General features: G+C 34.2%; 1 protein-coding gene across 1 annotated transcript in view; it reads right to left on the bottom strand.

Annotated features, from left to right (window-relative positions):
* Positions 1 to 19,382, bottom strand: part of PTPRQ (protein tyrosine phosphatase, receptor type Q) — a 219,688-nt gene that overhangs the window by 83,661 nt on the left and 116,645 nt on the right. Inside the window, exon 28 of the mRNA XM_015571126.1 lies at positions 6,475 to 6,798. Within this exon, the coding sequence (XP_015426612.1) occupies positions 6,475 to 6,798 (324 nt within the window). The remainder of the gene's footprint in view (positions 1 to 6,474; positions 6,799 to 19,382) is intronic.

The raw sequence follows: 19,382 nt of genomic DNA, 5'->3' as shown, positions 1-19,382 counted from the left end.
TAAGAACCATTGCCCTACAATATCAACATACCATTTGGAAAAGTAGTGGCATTGCTCTTGAGATCAAATGACCGGTGATTACAACCCTTATAAAAAGGCTGTAAAGGGGATTAAATGACTGCTCTCCGAAGGCTAGGGAAGTAGTGGTAGAGGGCTTGGCAGCTGGTGATAAACATGGGAACATGCATCCGGCCAACAGACACGTCACAGATTTGTTTCCTCCCACCTTTCATTTATTTTAATTCTGGGTAAACTAAAACAGTTTTTTCCCTCTCATCTCCCTCCCATTCACAAAGTTCCTATAACAGACTAACATGCTTCATAAGAACATAGGAAACCATTATTAGCTACACCTGGAAGCTCTGTGTAGGAACAACCTGAAATAATTCAGATAAGGCTATCACATATGGAGTGTTAGGGCCAGAGTAAATGTTGCTATTTTGTCCACCCATTCATTGTATGCAGGTGCAATGAATTAAGGGCAAAATAAAAAAGAGAAAAAAAACCAAAAGTGTAGATCAAGGACATGTGTATTAGGGAAAATCCCATCCAATTTGTTTAGGAATGGGAAGTTTGGGTTACTTACTAGAACTTGTATAATATCTCCAGGTCTTTCTTAGTCCCACTTGCCAAAGCTAATAATATCACATAGTGATAATCCTTAAAATTTCCTTTACTGATTAGTTTTTAGTGCTTTTGCTGAAAAAGATATTCCGTTTGCTTATACAAATTTGATTTCAAAATATTTTACTGATATTCTAGAAAACTTGCTTAACAACCTGACAAAAAAGCTTTATTGACATTAAATATAGAGTTGAATGCTTTGTTAGTTTAATTTTTATGCTTACTATTATTTCCTTTGCATTATGATTTCACTTGAATATTGCCTCTTTGTAATCGTACCTAGCACCCCTCCACCTCTTATTACTTTCATACCACTATAAGGCTTTGCCCAAGTTCTAGCCACGTTCTAAGATCTCAGGCTCTTCCCTAGAAATGAATGAGGCTCATGAATGAATCAAAGTGTGTAAAGTTCTTAGAATAAATAGTACCAGCATCTAGCAAGCACTTAATAAGCATAGCTATTGTTATTGTTTTTAACCATCCAGCCAAGGGCTCTCAATTCAGTTATTGGGCCCAATCAGAAAGCACCCTAAACCACCAGACATAGTAATCCTATGGTCTTTACAGAATTGGGAGTTTTGCATAGTCAAATCAGAATTCTCCCCACTTCCTTAGTAAATGTAGGAGAAAAAAAAGCTGAATTTTTGTAGACCCAAGGCTGGTACTGAGGCAGACCTGAACTGAGGTCAATGACCAAAAGCACAAAGATTTAAGCCTACTTCACACTTCTCTCCAAACTAAGAGAAAGAAGATTCTCAGAAGACTAAAAATAAATTCAATTCAATAGATTTGAAGTTTGAGATGAGAAAGTGAAAGAATTCCTTTTTTAAAAATGATAAAATGCAGCTAGCTCTAAAGGGAGAAAGTTTTTTTCTTTTTTGTTGGGTTAACCAGGTTTTCTATAATATTAATTTTAAAATATAATATAGTGATATAATTTCATTTGATTTTTAGTAATTTTACAGAAAAAACACATTCTATATGCTTATGTAATAGCCTTTCAAAATGTTTTTTTATTTAAATTCTGAAAAACTCATTTAATAACCTGGCAATAGCTCTTTTGAATTAAATGTATAGTTGAATGATTTATTAAAACTTTAATTTTATGTGCTTAATATTATGTTCTATAAATTATGATTTTATCCAAATAGCTTCTCTTTGTAATCATACTTAGCAGCCCAAATTTAGACATTGTTCTTCTTTGTTTTCTTCATAGATGATCAGCCTATATGATGCAGCTTGATATACAAATTCATTAAGAGTTTATTATCTCAGTTAATCATTTAAATAATACAATGAATATTGCAGCCTATTTAAAGGAGGCATTTATTATTTTCACATATTGCTTAAAATCTTTCTCTATTTACTACATGCTTATTTCATTACTATATGCAGTAATTCATACTTATGTTAATGAAAAGGGAAAATAAAAAAATAAATATATATTATATACTCATTTTGTGAAATAAAGGAAGCTGAAGATGTCAAGTATAGAAAATTTTAATTTTTGCAATAACCATGCAAGTATTTGAAAGATAAGTTAAAGGGAAAAGATGATGAAAATTTAGTGTTGAACAATTTTGCAAATGGAGAATTTTGACATTTAAATACTTTCACATTAAAGTCAAATGCCCTCTTCAAATACAACTGCCATATTAATTTAGTCTTTAATATTGAGTAGGTCTAGATGGTAGAAACATATATAAGACATGATCACGTGGTCACTTCTGCCTTTAAGGAGCTCAGAGTTCCAATAAAATAAACAATTATGTCAACGACATGATCAGTATTTTAGGAGCAAGCTTTGGGAGATGGAATGGAGAGAGGAATTTATAGAAAAGGCTGCTCTCCCAAGGAAGGACAGTAAGAAAAAAAATCAAAGATTCTAAAGTACAAAGAAGAATAAACAAGGCATATATAGGGAATATAAGCAAAGTCATAAAGGAGGGCATTGTGTAGCATACTAAAAAGTATGATTATTACACAAGAAAGTATAAAACTATTGAAGCTTTTAAGCAGAGGAATAACATGTCATATAGGCACATTCAAAAACTGAGTTCAGACAGGGATAGATAAAATGGGAACAGAAAGACCATTTAGAAATCTTTTGCAATAATATAGGATATGTATTTTAAAGGTCTGGATTTAGAGACCCTTAACAGAAAAAAATAAATTTGAGAAGTATTCAGTAAGTAAATTCAATAGGACTCAGATATGGACTTGGTGGTGAGGATTGCTAGAGCTAGAAAGAATTAAAAATTATTCCTAGATTGCTCACTTCAACAGTTAGATGAATAATGTACAATGCACTGAGACAGGAAAAGGTTAATAGTGGGGGAGGGGCAATGGTAATATGGGGTCTGAGAAGTCTGTGGAAACCTAAGTAGTTGTACTAGTAACTTTAATGTACAAGTGTAGAAGAGAGAGGTATTGTCTTTTTTAAAAGTTGACTTTAGAAAAAAAGAGAGAGAGGGAGAGAGAGAGAGAGAGAAACATCAATTTGTCATTCTACTTATTTATGCATTCATTGGTTGACTCTTGTAGGTACCCTGACTGGGGGAGATCCAACCCTCAACCTTGGCACATCACAATGATGCTCTAACTGGGCTACCAGTCAGGACATGTCTTGAATTACACACTTGGGAGTCTCAGAAAATTAACCGAGAAGACTTTCCACAGCATCTAACTAATCTCCTCTGTGTAGAATAAATTATATTCATTTCCTCTAGTAGCAGCAGGATAAAGTCTATTATAAAAATGAACTGAATAAAATAGGCTTCTCTATGTCTTAGACTATGTCTTATTTATTTATGGCTAACCATCATATAATTGCTTCTTTATAGAAAGGATAATATCTACTTCTATTATGACAGCATTCATCACATTAATTGAATAACTTATTAACAATTGCTTATTTTAAAAAATGCTATGCCATACTTTGCCCTCTATTTGGTTTTTCTTCTTTTTAGATCATAAAGTCACATTCCTTGGAAACTTCTTTGATGAGGCATGTTTTGTTGAATTTTTTTTAACCTAACAGATGTTTGGGTAGTTAAAATTCCTCATGAGTACGGTGTCCTGTGGTTTTCACAACCTAAGTGCTACCCCAGGAATTTTCCTTTCTTGCTGTCTTCCAGTCCTGGTGGTCCATAGGAGATGCACATTATGAAGAGTCTCAATTCATTCCATTCTAATTTCACACCCATACTCTTTTAAAGTTATACATTTCCTCAACATTTTAAGTGCCTATTGTGCACCACAGAGATATTTAGCAGCTTTCCAATCTATATTCCTCCTTCTACTCAACTCCAATTGCTTTTGAGTATAGGGGTAATAAAAAAATAATAGATTAGTAAAATGATCTGAAAGATTTTAATGAGGCAAGTTAAATATTTCTGCCATTTGTAATTTCCATGCTTGTTTGTATCTATATGCACTCAGCATGAAGTAGAGAGTTATGGCTATTACACAGATGACTTAAGGAGAATAGCAATTTGGCTTCAATGATCTAGATCAGAGTATGTGGGAGAAAGAAATGTTAGCTTGTGTTGGCTGAATACTGTTTTCTTTGTTCACTATAGTGTACAGTGGTAGATTCAGATTCAGCAAGTAACCCAATTTAATCCTCAGCTTGCAATCCAATTCTGCTCCCTGGATCTTTAATTTGAATTTTCTTCTTTACTAGTTCAGAGAGAGTAAATACAACATATTTTCTAATTTTACAAGCCATTTCAGAAAATTTTAAAATAATATTTATCAACCTCATTAGGTTGTCCTTTATTTGAGTTATTCAAAGTGAATAATTTGATTTCAAACTAGCCATCAATTGTTCTTTCCTTATCCAGAAGTTCCAGGTTTTGATAACATGTTCTATTTTGCTAAGAGCTTGGACACAATTTGGTGCTATTAGAATATAATGCACATAGCTGAAGTAGTACTTTTATACCAACTTGTATTGTTGTTCTGTCTTCTATTATTCAGATAAGTTGTTCACTTTCATAATTTTATCTTCTCATCCTATATAATAAAAGGCTAATATGCAAATAGACCAAATGGTGGAAAAACTGGTCGCTGTGACATGCACTGACCAGGGGGCAGACACTCAAAGCAGAACTTGATTTACAATTTATTTGTTTTGTATGGAAGCCATCATAATTATATATAGTGTTCTTAATAAGTAATAGAAACATTTACTTAATTATGGTTAATATCTAAACAAGTAGGGTAACAAGTTAGTTTTTTTTAATATTAAACTAAAGTTGCAACAGCAATCTTTACCTACCCTTAGTGACTTCTCTGGAAAAACATTTAAAGAGTGTTTACTTGAATGCAGAAGTCCTGAAATATGTGTAGATGGCAGAACAATTTTGAGAGATTATTTTGTGTTTCTTCTCTGTATTTTTCCGTTTTCCCCATCTCAAGCTGTGAGTCAGACCCTGGGTACTTTTTTGTGTCAGAACTTTGTTCAGGTGAAAAGCATACACTAAAAAGCATTTGGAAGACAGATCTGTCTAGGAGGGAGGGAAGGAGGGAAGAAAAGATGGAGAGAGAGATAGAGAGAGAGAGAGAGAGAGAGAGAAAAGAGAGAGAGACTACAGTTACTGAAAAAGATGTAAAGCCTGGTTTCATATCCTCCGGATATGAAGGGAAAATGTAGGCATAGAAAAAGCATTCTTGATATCAATTGCTATAGCCTAATGATAGACCACAAGAGAAAGTAGTAATGCTTTGTCTATATATATAAAAGCCCAGTGACTGAACAGGGGAATGACCAAAACGACCGGTCGACCTGAAGCTATGATGCATACTGACCACCAGGGGACAGATACTCAATGCAGAAGCTGCCTCCTGGTGGTCAGTGTGCTTCCACAGTGGGTCGATCTCCGAAAGCCATGCCCCCCACCAGTGCACGAATCTGTGCACCAGGCCTCTAGTTGTAATATAAGACTCTATGACATAACTCTGAAAGTCTGAGAAAACCCTAATGACAGAAATAAATTTCCCATTGGTATTCAATTAAGTTAAAAGTAAATGTGTTATTACATGAGTTAGTTTGTGTACTAACTCAGTAATTTTTATGTTCAGTGATTTTTACACAATTTAATTAAGTAGAAATCAACACATAGATATAAACTACAACAGAAATCAGTGTGTGTGATATATAATGATATATAACATATGCATAAATACATATATATGTATATAATATATACTCTTATTCCTGTATATATTGGTTGTTCCCAAAAATGAATCCATACCTTAACAGTTGATAACTCACTTAATTGTCACTCCTTTTCAGGTTTAACTGATTTGAAATAATGGGTGAAGCCTGATTAAGCTTTGATCTAAGAAAATTTGTCCTAAAGTGCCACCAGATTTTTTTATGGGGATACATAAAAGATAAAGTTTATGGTACAAAACCAGCAACAGTTGACAAATTGAGGGCACAAAAATACCAAATGAAATTATTATTGATGTCTGTGATTCCATTGCTTTGTATTGTCATCAGTGCCTGGACAAGAATGGTCATCAGCTTGAAAATGAACTGTATGTTAATAAACACTGACTTTATAATCATTCAAAGTGTGTATACATTTTGGGGATATATATATATAAATATGCATGGAAACCATCACAATTTTATGTAGACAATGTTCAGAAGATAATAATAGAAATTTATTTACTTAACATTAATGATGTCACAGCAAGTAAGGCAGTTAGTTTTAAAATATAAAATTTAAGTTGTAAGAGCAATCTTTACCTATACTTTGAGTACTTCCCATGGAAAATCAATTAAAGAACGTTTTCTTGAATGCAAAAATATATGTACATGTACAGGACAAAACTTACGGCCAGGCAGGGTTTGTGCAGATATCCAACTTGAAGCATTGCCATAGCCGGCATTGGTGCTGGCAGCCACTTGAAATCTGTACCATCTAAATTTCTTTAAGCCATATACTGTCTCTTCAGTTAGGTCAGCTTCATAGAGGTATTGAATTTTTTGATATTCGATACATTCTTCAGATTCCCATTCTCTGCAATTTTGAGCCCGAAGTTGAGTGGTAATCTTATAATTTTGGAAGTAACCAAAGATAGTGTCAGGTCTCATCCATGTCAAAGTTGCACTAGTTGACTGAACATCAGATAAAGCAATATTTGTGGGAACACTGGGAACTAAAAATTAAAGAGAAAAATACAAAGTCATTGGAATTACCAAACATTTTGTAAACAGAAGTAAAAGATGGGATTTAAAAATACTACTTATAATGTAACTAGTGGCATTGTCTTATTACAATTGCCCTTAGATTAATATTAAGCTGGTGCTTCAGAGACTACAGGTTCAAAGAGGTAGAAGACAAAATAATTGTGATTATTTTTATTTTTAGTTTTGCCCCCCAATTCATTTACAATATAAACTTTTGCTTCATATACAAGCACTGGTACAAAAAAACTTGCATGCTCATATAGTCCTATGTCCTTCCTAGGTATGGTCTGAGTGTTTAATGTTCAGTTCCTAAGAAAGACATTCCATATTTAAATGTCTAGACCAGCGGTTCTCAACCTTTGGGTCGCAATCCCTTTGAGAGCTGAACGACCCTTTCACAGGGGTGGCCTAAGACCATAGGAAAACACATATATAATTACATATTGTTTTTGTGATTAATCACTATGCTTTAATTATGTTCAATTTGTAACAATGAAAATACATCCTGCATATCAGATATTTACATTACGATTCATCACAGTAGCAAAATTATAGTTATGAAGTAGCAACGAAAATAATTTTATGGTTGGGGGTCACCACAACATGAGGAACTGTATTAAAGGGTCACAGCCCTGGGAAGGTTGAGAACCACTGGTCTAGACAGACACAAGGGCATCTTATATATATAGTAAATGTTGATTATAAAATAATTTAAAATAAAAAAGATTATTAAATGGATTAATATTTAGTTGATTTTTATTTTATCTTGCACATATTTAGAATTAACAAAACCCTTTCTAGAATATCATCCAGCACACTGATATTAATACTCAGACCAAGACATCTGTATATCACCTATAATACATGCTCCTACTTGAACTCACTTATTAGATTTCATATTTACTATTGGTTTCCTATATGCATACCATGTGCTAGGCTTGGAGCCTATGTAGGGATTAAAGATTCATAAGGTTTATGTCTTTTTTTAAAAGAAATAGCCATTTATTGGATAAGAAATATAAGCATGTTATGGTTAGAAATATGAAATAACAATATACTAAGTGGTATGGGTACTTCCTTCAACAATGCCTATATGCAAGGGCTTTTGCTCAGAAGGCTGAGATAGAATGAATGATAACAATGACTTGAGTGGAAATGGCATAATTCATAAAAACTATATGCAAACTTGAAAATAAGATAATTAATAAATAGAAAATTCACTCATTCCTAAACATATCATATGAATTCAACATTTAATAAATAAAAATGAGTACCCAATTTGTTCCAAGTAATATTGTAGGTGCAGGGAATACAATGAAGAAAACAAACAAAAGTCCCTACTCTTGTGTAATTTACGTTAAGGAGGTTTATCTATATATATCAAAGGCTAATATGCAAAGTGTCCCCTCGGGAGTTGGACCAGGAGACCGGGAGTTCAATTGCTCATTATGATGTGCGCTGATCACCAGGGGGTGGTGCAAAATGAAAGAAGGCCCCGGCCAACAGCTCACAGCTGGCAGCTGGGGACGGAAGGCCCAAATAGCCCTGATCCCTGGCCAGGTCTAGGGACCCTACCTGTGCACAATTTCATGCACTGGGCCTCTAGTATACAAAAAAAGTATAAATAAGTATTAGATATAGTACTTTGGATGATGATTTGTGTTATAGAGGAAAATAAGGAAGCAAAAAAGGAGAAAGAATTACAGGGATATTGAAATTTTAATTGAGTAGTTAGAGAGGGCCTCACTGATTAGAAAACGTGATGCTTCTGATAAAGGTGGGGAAAGTAAAAGTGAAAATTTGGGGGAAGATCATCCCAGCAGAATAAAATGCATTATTAAGGACCCTAAGTTGGGACCATGCTTGGTATATTTGAAAAATAACATAGAGGCTAGTGTGTCTACTAGGAGTTAAGGTCTAAGAAAAAACACTGAAAGCCAGGTTATGTACTGGTATGATGTTTTAAGTTATTATTACTTTAATCTGAATAGAGAAGTGATAGGCTCTAACATATGTTTTCATGGAATCACTCAAGCTACTGTGTTGTGAATAGACTAAGGGATACAAGGGTGAAAAGAGAGAGAATAATTAGGAGGCTATTGTAAAATCAACATAGGAGATCATGATGGCCTAGACCAGTAATGTAGTGGCAAAAATGACAGGAAGTATTGAGAGTCTAAATCTAATTTAAAGGAGCACTAATAGGATTTGCTGATGTATGACATGTGGTATGTAAGAGAAAGAGAGGAGTAGAGGGAAATGCTAAGGTCTTTGGACTGAGCAAAAGAAAGATGAAATAGCTATTAACCAAGAGGGGGATGATTGTGGAAGGAGTAAGCTTTGCGAAGAAAGATTGAGAATTGATTTTTAGTATGTTTACTTTGAAAGGCCTATTAGATATCCAGAAGGAGATGTGAAATAGTATATAGTTGCATGAGTCTGGAGTTCTGAAGAGAGGTCTAGACTTGAGTTGAAATTTTAGATTTCCTCTTAAATTTTTACTCAATTATCTGGACAGATTGTTGTATATTTGCCTAAATCTGGAAGAGAAGAGAAAGTCCAATGCAATGGAAAACAAGTAGGAGATTACTTATAGCCATTGGATTAAATTGACAAAATTTAATTACTCTGTTTTCAAATATTAAATATTTATCATCAAATATTACTGCATTTAAGCAAACATTAATCTTTAAAGGATCATTGCAAACAGAACACTGATGTACTACTTATAACACCCTCCCTCTTCTATCTTTACTTATGTGGGAAAACTATTAGAGAAAAATTATTTTTTAAGAAAAAAATTATAGAATAAATTTTGAATTGGCTAAAAAGTAGAATTCCCGTAATTCAGTCAAATTCCTCAACCACTATGTTTGAACTCAACTACTTGAAGAAAAGACATATTTTCAAGATATTTTAACACAAAGCAGAGAACCATGACTGGCCTGGGGATTCTGAATAAGTCTTAAGAGAAAAGATAGCATGTGATATGGGATTTCATTGATTGTAAAGATAGAGATTCTAGGGAGTAATGCGATCTAAGCTAACTGCGACCATAGTTTATAACCCATATTGGCAATTACAAATAGAAAGACTGCACAATGACCTGGGGACATACTGTTTCTGTGGGACTTGCAGATAGATTGGCAGGCAATGGGAAACCATCAAGTTGTCAGAGTAAGATGTTAAGAAGTCCATTTTATCAAGTCCAGTTTGGCAACTGCGCAAAAGGAAAAGGAACAAATTCATAGACCATTTGATTTGTTCAGGAAAGAAGAAACAATATGGTAGCAACATGGAGAAAGTAAAGTTTTAGGTCTATTTTGGGGTGGTTGAATCCATAGAACAGGCAAATGAATTAGAAGATCAGAGAATCAGAATTTGAAAGAAGTTTAGAGATGATCTTGGTCAACTTGTCTTTTTATGTCTCACCCTTATGTAGGCAGATGTCCCCTAAGATTATTGGCCACTATACACATAGCTTCTTCCAGTGTTTCTACCAAACACTGATATAGGTGCTGATGCGATGAAATCTTGCTGTTGTAATTAAGAATTCAAATAAGTTTACTTTAAAATAGGGAGAGATTATCCAGTGGGCCTGATTTTATAACATGAGTCCTATAAAAGCACAGAGTTCTCTTTGGCTAGTTATTAAAGAGAAAGTAAGATATATTAAATGCACAAAAATATCTCCACTGCTGACTTTGTAGAGGAGGGGACCACTTAATAAAAAGTTGAGGCCATCTCTAGTCACTGAGAGCAGCCTTTGGCTAAGAGCCACCCAGGAAATAGTGATCTCAGTCTGAGAACTTTAAGGAACTGAATTCTGCCACAACCACATGAGCTTAAAAGAGGGTCTGAGCTCTACCTGAGAGTACAGCTGACTGACACCTTGGTTTCAGCTGTGAGACCCTGAGTAGAGAATGCTGGCACAGCATGCCCAGATACTTGAATTAACGGAACTGTGTGTGAATAAATCCATGTCGTTTTAAATTACCAATTTTGTGATAATTTGTGACATACAATAGAAAACCAATTCAACTTCCCTCCACAAAATGACCAGTCTCTACTTATCTAGCCTTTGCTTAAATATAGAGAGCCAGGGAAAACTCAAAATCTTGAAGGGCTTTATTTTAAAATTTATTTCCAGAGAGTTCTATTAATTTGTTCACCCTTCATTATTTTGAACTGATATCTATTTTCCTATAATCCTAGATCTCCCTGAAAACCCACCTCAAATAGGCCTAATCCTATTTTCATCTCCTCTCCACTCCATGTATACCAAAGACCTAAAAAAGTTTTGTTTCCACATTAATTTCTATAAAAAATATTGAGCAATTATATGTACACACACACACACACACACACACGTATAAACACACACAAATGCCCATCTACCTATTAGATTTTGTCCCTGAAGGTCTAGATCAGTGGTTCTCAACCTTCTGGCCCTTTAAATACAGTTCCTCATGTTGTGACCCAACCATAAAATTATTTTCATTGCTACTTCATAACTGTAATGTTGCTACTGTTATGAATCATAATGTAAATATCTGATATGCAGGATGGTCTTAGGCGCCCCCTGTGAAAGGGTCGTCCAACCGCCAAAGGTGTCGCAACCCACAGGTTGAGAACCTCTGGTCTAGATTAATGCTTGGAACAAAAAAGGCATTTAATAAATATTTTTACATGTATGAACAAATGAATAAGAGGGTATAACAGGGACTTGATTTATACAGATGGTCAGAAAAGAATTTTCTGATGAATTATTATTTGATCAGATTATTTCCTCAGGAATACCCTTTGTAATAAATAATAAAAAATAAAAAAATAGTAAGCTAAAAAAAAAAGAGATTGTGGCACTTTGTAAACATTTTTTTAAAATATATTTTATTGATTTTTTACAGAGAGGAAGGGAGAGAGACAGAGAGTTAGAAACATCAATGAGAGAGAAACATCAATCAGCTGCCTCCAGCACATCTCCCACTGGGGATGTGCCCGCAACCCAGGCACATGCCCTTGACCGGAATCGAACCTGGGACCTTTCAGTCCGCAGGCCGATGCTCTATCCACTGAGCCAAACCGGTTTCGGCGACTTTGTAAACATTTTATAAAGGCTGTTGGTCCACAAGGATATGGGTAGGAAGATAGAAAGTTGGAGAACTAGGCCAAAAGTCAGAAAATGTTGAGCCTTCTAGACTAGATTCAAGAGTTTTAGTTTTATCCTAAGTGCAGTGGGATAATTGAGAAGTTTTAGACGGACTCTTCATTTGCATTAAAACCATAGACTCTGCTCTTTCCCCATGAGAGCCAGGGAGTATGGTCTAGACACCACCAATCACCCATTCTATGTTTCAATTTCCAGTGCCTAGCATTTACTAGGCAAATAACAGTGGTAAGGAAGAAGGGTGCATTAGCTATCCAATAAACGAAAGAAGTAAGAGGGCTACCCTTTCCCCATTTCAACAGGAGGGAGGACTAGATGCCCATGGTTCTATGAGGAGCTTACCCTTAAATGTCCAGATATTTTTTTTAAAAAAAGGACTTTATACTTTCTTGCACAGTAAAAATATTTTCAGCAGGTTAATATTGATCCATAGACTCTAGCACTTTCCAAAAAAGTGTTATGAAGAAGTCAAGGTCTAAATAGGATAGTATTTTAACTTGACAAAGAAACAAGGTCTATGCAAGAAGTTTAATCTGGCTACGAAAGAGTAACAACAACCGCAGTTACCTTCCATGTGACAGGTACAGCGGTGGACCTTGAACAGAGCCCCAGTGCCTGACACATTGACACTCAGTAAGTGTTGACTGTGTGATTAAAGTATGCCTCACTGAAATAGCCCTTTGGTTTCATGTAGTAAGAAATTTTGTCCACATTTTCCAATCAAATGTATTTAAAAGATTGATAAGAAATGAAATCTAATCTGAGGCCAAATATATAGTATAACTCGCACAGAATTCTTTGTAGCAAGGTTACCTTAGAGGCACTCATAAATGACCAGCAGTAACCCTCATTTATATCCAGTATCTTCTCTTTTGATGAACTGTGTATTGAACTAGACTATTTCAAAGCAACTGCCCTATTGAATTACAGATACAAAAAGGATTACACTCATTTTGGCATGGAGAATCAGATTTCCATTCTTTAAGAATGACTAAAAACCTCAAACTTTTTCTATCCACAGATGGTACTAATTTGAACACATCATGCTATGCTTCCTGGAGTAATCATGCAGCTTGCTTAGATTTTCTAAACATGACTGAACTGTGATGAAGCGATCAACATTCACTGCCAAGGTATTCCGTAAATTATATTTTTATTCATAAATTATTCTTATTGATGAAATTCTTTCATCATGATTGAAATAAAAGTCTGTAGATCTATATAAGTACAATTTGTTACAGGTTTAAATGCATGTCAGTTTTAGTGACTACTTAATAGATTCAACTTAGAGTATGAAAATGTGTGTAAAAAGTAATTATTCTCTAAACTTCTAACTATCAACTATTAGAAGTTGTCAACCTTTAGATAGAATTTTGATGGTAGCTTTATTGACTTCTTGCTGAACTGGTTAAGTATAATAACATGGAAGACCAAGTTTCCTTAATTCTTTATTTATGACTTTATATTTTTATCTTCCAAAACAGATGTACTTTCGTTTAAGTAAAACAGGTGTCTGGACATTTATATTTATAAAATTTATAAAAGTATCAATATAATCTTTTTAGCTTATTAAGAATATTTTTGTCTCTAATAATTTTAAATAATTTACAACTCTTTTAGAAACACAAGGAACAAGTACATAATTTGAGCATTCACAAATAAAAGCACAGTTTACTAACACTAACATAGTATGGATAAATATGAAAATATAAATTTCTACAAGGTTGAGTGCAAAGAAAATTTCAGCATAGTACATATAAATTTTGCATTAACTTAAATTTTATTATCAGCATTTATTGGACATTCATATTGAGTGGTCTGGGCAAGATGTCTTAGTGTATCAGATCCTTTTTATACATATGTTGAAAGTAATTTAGCTAATAGAAACCAGTACAAGTAGGTGATGCCAAGAGGAAAGGCACAATCAAAGGAGAAAATATAGTAGCTATAATTTGAAAGAACAATTGAGGATTAGTAGAGATGTGAGAGAAAAAATGTTTACATAGATTGAATATGACAAGAGATATAAAAGGGGAAACAAAATGTTTGTCATAGACTGGAGAGAAGAAAGTCTAAGGAAGTGAAAACAAGGCAGGGCCATCAAGGATGGTATTACCGAAAGGCACTGAAAGTTTGAAACACTAGTTTAGATGACTATTTAATTGGTAAAGTACAAACTTAAAGGAAAGACTGAGCCACCAGATAGCTATTTATAAGAAAAAAAGAGGAAATAGGAGTACAACAAATGGAATGAACCCAAGAATTTAGTCAATAGGTAAAATAGATATGCCATATACATTCTAGAAGTAAGTTACGGTTTAGCTCTGAGTGCTCCAGCAAATAATATTTAAAAACCAACATAGATTTCTGTGGCAATAAAGAAATTAAATAGTCAAGAAATATGCAACATTCTCTGGTACTGAGATCAAATATATATTTCTCCTCCCCAAATCACATAAATAGGGTATCGTGTAATTTACTGAACAATGTCTTCAACAACATCCTTATGGTAAATATTGTTTAACTCAGCTCTTTCTTATAACATCTCTTAGTGTGGGTTGGCATAATAATGATCAGATAATTTTTGTTAAACTATTTCTTCAGAAGTTCTGTTTAATTCAGGTACACTTCTCTCAGGTACTCTGGCTTAGTCCAGAGATAGATAGATTTTGGAGTAGCTGGAATAGTATTTACCAAAATATGCTACATAAACATGATTTTAGGTGATACTACAAAGCTGAGAATATGGATTGGCACACTTATTAGTATGACAAATTAAACCATATTAACATATTCAATTTGCATTAAAGGCAATTGAGAAAGCCTCTATTATAAGGAGGACTGCGGTTTCCTAGAAAAGAAGTTAACAGGCCTGTCCCAATATATGTATACACAGACAATTAGGGACCCAAAATTCTATGAACAAAAGTTATAATAATATTGGTTTTTTAAAGATTTTTGTATCGATTTTTATAGGAAGAGGACGGTAGCGGAGAGAGAAACATCAATGTGATAGCAAAACATTGATCAGCTGCTTCCTGCATGCCGCTTACCTGGGACTGAGCCCACCATCTGGGCATGCGCCCTGACTGGGACCCGAACTGGCAACTCTTTGGTGCACAGGATGATGCCCCACCAAGCTACATTGACCAAGGCAATAATAAGAAATTTAAACTAAGTATTAGTGAACACAGAACTTATTTATACAGTATCTCAGTAAAAGTTCTGGTGGGAAAATCTTTTATTGAGAATACTACAAGGAAAATGGGTTATACATATCCTATTTGGAGGTAAAATGAGTTGATGACTTGATTTGTTTTACAGAGTAATTAGTTTGACAACGGTATATAGCAAATTATCTCATGAGACTATAAAAAATGACAACTTTGATTTAAAATAGTTCATATGAAGCCGTTCTTAGGGGAGCAATTACATAGTCAAGTTCATTTTCTATTAAGACCATTGCACTAACATCTGGAGACTAAATTGAGCCATTAATATTGATGATGAAAAGAGAAAGACATACTGGTTTGTAGGGTTTCACTTGAGGATAGAAATGAGTAAGTAAATGTACTTCATATCTTGTTAGCATGGATAAATAGAGATGTCTTAGGAGGAGAAGTTTAAGTTAACATAAGAGGTCAGGAAAAAAATAATTTAAGATGAATATGTATATATAAGCTTTGAAATCATGAGAGTGAAAGAACATTTAAAAGGAGGATTTATAGTATCAGAACCTCAGATGATGAACTCAGTAGTTAATACTGAAGTAAAATAGAAAAAGAAGATAATAAAAAATGTAAGCATGCCAATAATATCTGGCACACATTGACATTTAAGAAATATTTGTTTTGCCGAAACCAGTTTGGCTCAGTGGATAGAGCATCAGTCTACGGACTGAAAGGTCCCAGGTTGGATTCTGGTTGGGCGCATGTACCTGGGTTGCAGGCACATCCCCACTAGGAGATGTGCAGGAGGCAGCTGATTGATGTTTCTCTCTCATCGATGTTTCTGACTATCTATTTCTCTCCGTCGCTCTCTGTAAAAAATCAATAAAATATATATTTAAAAATTTGTTTAAAAAATAAATAAATAAGTGAAAAATTAATAAATAAATGCATAGATGCAATGATTTCATGCAAAAATTCAAGACGAAAGGGTCACCAATGCTGACTTCAATCAAATCCTACTTGAAATCATTCCTCTTTTTTAAGGACTGTGGCTGTACAAACAAAATAACTAACTAAAAACCTTAACAAGTTAAAATACTCAAAAGCTCCTGGACCTAATGTTTGGGGAAGGTTCTATAAGAAAGAAAAAAGAATTTGGATTTCTCAGGGATTCAGAATGAGAGGGAGGAGAAAAAGAAGACATAATTTAATGATATTTCAGAATAAAAGCCACACTCTCCAAAAAGAAGATAACAAAATCCAGAGTTTTTGAGAAGCATCAATATTTTTTGAGAAGCAATAATATTCAATATGAGTTTAAAATTTACTAGGCAGATAGAAACATTATTAGTAACAGAGAAATGTGACTTATAGACAAGAAGAAAAAGTGTTCAATAGGAAAAGATTACAAGATAAGGAATTAGAATAAAATGAATTTTAAAAAGCTATTATAAATACTTTATTTGACAATGGAAAACAGTTATAATTGAAAAGCAAATGGTCAATTTCAGCACAGAAAATGAAAATAATGAAACAGAACTAGATGAAAATTCTATAATTTAAAAGTACAATATCCTAAATGAAATATTCATTGAGTTTAACACCAGATTTTAAAATGGTAGAATACAGAGTCAATCAACTTGATAATCCTATCTAATAAAGAGGTAATATGCAAATTGACCATCACTCCAACACACAAGATGGCTGCCCCCATGTGGTCAAAGATAGAAGCCACAAGACGGCCTGCAGGGGAGGGCAGTTGTGGGCAATCAGAGCTGCAGGGGAGGGCAGTTGTGGGCAATCAGGCCTGCAGGGGAGGGCAGGTGTGGGAGATCAGGAGCATGTAGGGGAGGACAGTTGGGGGCAACTAGGCCTGCAGGGGAGTGTAGTTAGGGACAATCAGGGCTGTCAGGGGAGCAGTTAGGCATTGATCAGGCTGGCAGCGGAGTGGTTAGGGGGTGACCAGGCTGGCAGGCAGAAGCAGTTAGGGGCAATCAGGCAGGCAGGCAGGTGAACGGTTGGGAGCCCACAGTCCTGGATTGTGAGAGGGGTCCCAGATTGGAAAGGGTGTAGGCTGGGCTGAGGGACACACACCCCCGTGCATGAATTTCATGCACTGGGCCTCTAGTACATGAATAAAACTCCAATCTGAATAACAAAGAAAAAAAGTGAAAAAGTTTAATAAAGCTTTAAGGAATGACTTCAAAATGTATGTAATTGGAGTTCCAGAGTGCCAAAAAATATTTGAAAATGAAAAGAATCAAAATAGCCAAAATAATCTTAAAAATTAACACTTTTTTTAGAACTTACATTATCTGATTTCAATATTTTTTTTTATAAAGCTGTAGTTATCAGCACAACATGGTATTGTCATAGAGGTCAGCAAATAAATCAATGGAATAGAACATATTCTAGAAATAGATTCAAGTGCATGGGTAAACTGATTTTTGACAAAGGTACCAAAATAATTCAACAAAGAAATTATTCTGGAAACACTGAATAAATGTTTAAAAAAAACTTTAGATAATATCTCATATTACATACATATATACAAATAATTAGAAGTAAATCATGGATTTATATATAAAAGCTAAAATGTTCTTGAAGTAGAAAATATTTCTTACATAGGACACAAAATGTACTAATGTGAAATTTAAAAGTACTAATTTGGATTTCTTCAAAATTAAAATCATTTGCTCATCCAACAGTACATTAGAAATTCAAGTTATTGATTATGATAATATTTGTTATGTATATATCCAATAAAGGACTTGTATCCAAAATATATAAGGAATTCCTATAATTCAATCCTAAAAAAAACACACAATTCAATAAAAAAATTGGCTAAGACTTGAACACAAACTTCCCAAAAGGAGATAGGACAACCCTCACTTTTCACATTCCACCATGCTTGAATTTCTATATCTGTGGTTTAATTTAATAACACCTGTCTTTCCAAAACAGGGGTTAAAGTTTGTTACCATTGTATATTAACTATGAATATTTGCACAAAGTGAATTTTGCTGCTACCTCTTTTGTCCACAAAATTGCTACATAAGTAACCAATGTACAATATAATTTGTGACCAATCATGTAACTTCTTTTAAAGCCTATCATTGATTGGTTACTGTGCATCTGTTACTTAGTTCATGAACAGTCAGCAAAGTGTGTAGTTTTATTGCCTCATTGTCCCCCATGTACATGTGACATATTGAACAGAGATGGCAGCATCACATGTTAGAAGTGAAAATTCAATCAAACATAAAGGGAGTTTTAGAACAAATAGCTAATCGTGGGAATGTGGACATTGCTTCCATTTAAGAAACTTTAGATATGAAGCCAGAGGAACCTAGTAAAAACAAAATTTATGGACATAAGAAAAGTGGTTGTGATGAAAAGGGTGTAGAATGATGTCCCAGAAGAAATAATGCTAACAAAAAACTTCATACTAATGGAACTCTTGGAGAACATTATGAAGACATAATGTTATACTTCATAACACCATAAGTGGTGGAAGTGTTGGGATGTAATCCAAACTTTGAAAGGTGTATAAAAATTTCCATGTCATAGGAAAGATGCTATTTATTGTAACCTAAACAATAAGAAAAATAAAGCAATCACTCTGGATAAGTTTTTTTTTTACAAATTAATCTAAGACTTTAATTCTCAATATTTCTCATGTTTTAAATTACAGTACAGTAAATAATCATTGGTTATTTTTTTGTTTTTTTGTGTTTTTTTTAATCAATACATTCATTTTTTATTGTGTTTATTGGCGTTACAAAACCATAAAGGGTTCAAGTATACAACTCAACAAAATATCATCTGCATACTGCTCATGCACCTGTCGCCCAAAGCGAAATCTCTTGCATCCCTATTTATGTTCCCTTTGCCCTCTTCTTCCCCTCACCTCCTGTCCCCCTGGCTATCACCATACTGTTGTCTGTGTCTATGTGTTATTTATATATACATATATATTTTTAATCCCTTCATCTGTTTTATCATCCAGCCACCTTATTGAACCTTATTTTTTAAAAAATTAAATCTATATTGTTCAGATTATTACAATTGTTCCTCTTTTTCCCCCCATAGCTCCCCTCCAACCAGTTCTCACCCCAACCTCTGCCCTTACGTCACCCCCGCCCCCACTGTCCTCATCCATAGGTGTACGATTTTTGTCCAGTCTCTTCCCGCACCCCGTACACCCCTTTCCTCC

This window comes from Myotis davidii, unplaced genomic scaffold, assembly GCF_000327345.1.
Source record: "Myotis davidii unplaced genomic scaffold, ASM32734v1 scaffold26, whole genome shotgun sequence".
Taxonomy (NCBI): Eukaryota; Metazoa; Chordata; class Mammalia; order Chiroptera; family Vespertilionidae; genus Myotis; species Myotis davidii.
Note: the sequence above shows the minus strand (reverse complement) of the source record. Positions and strands in the feature narration are given on the sequence as shown.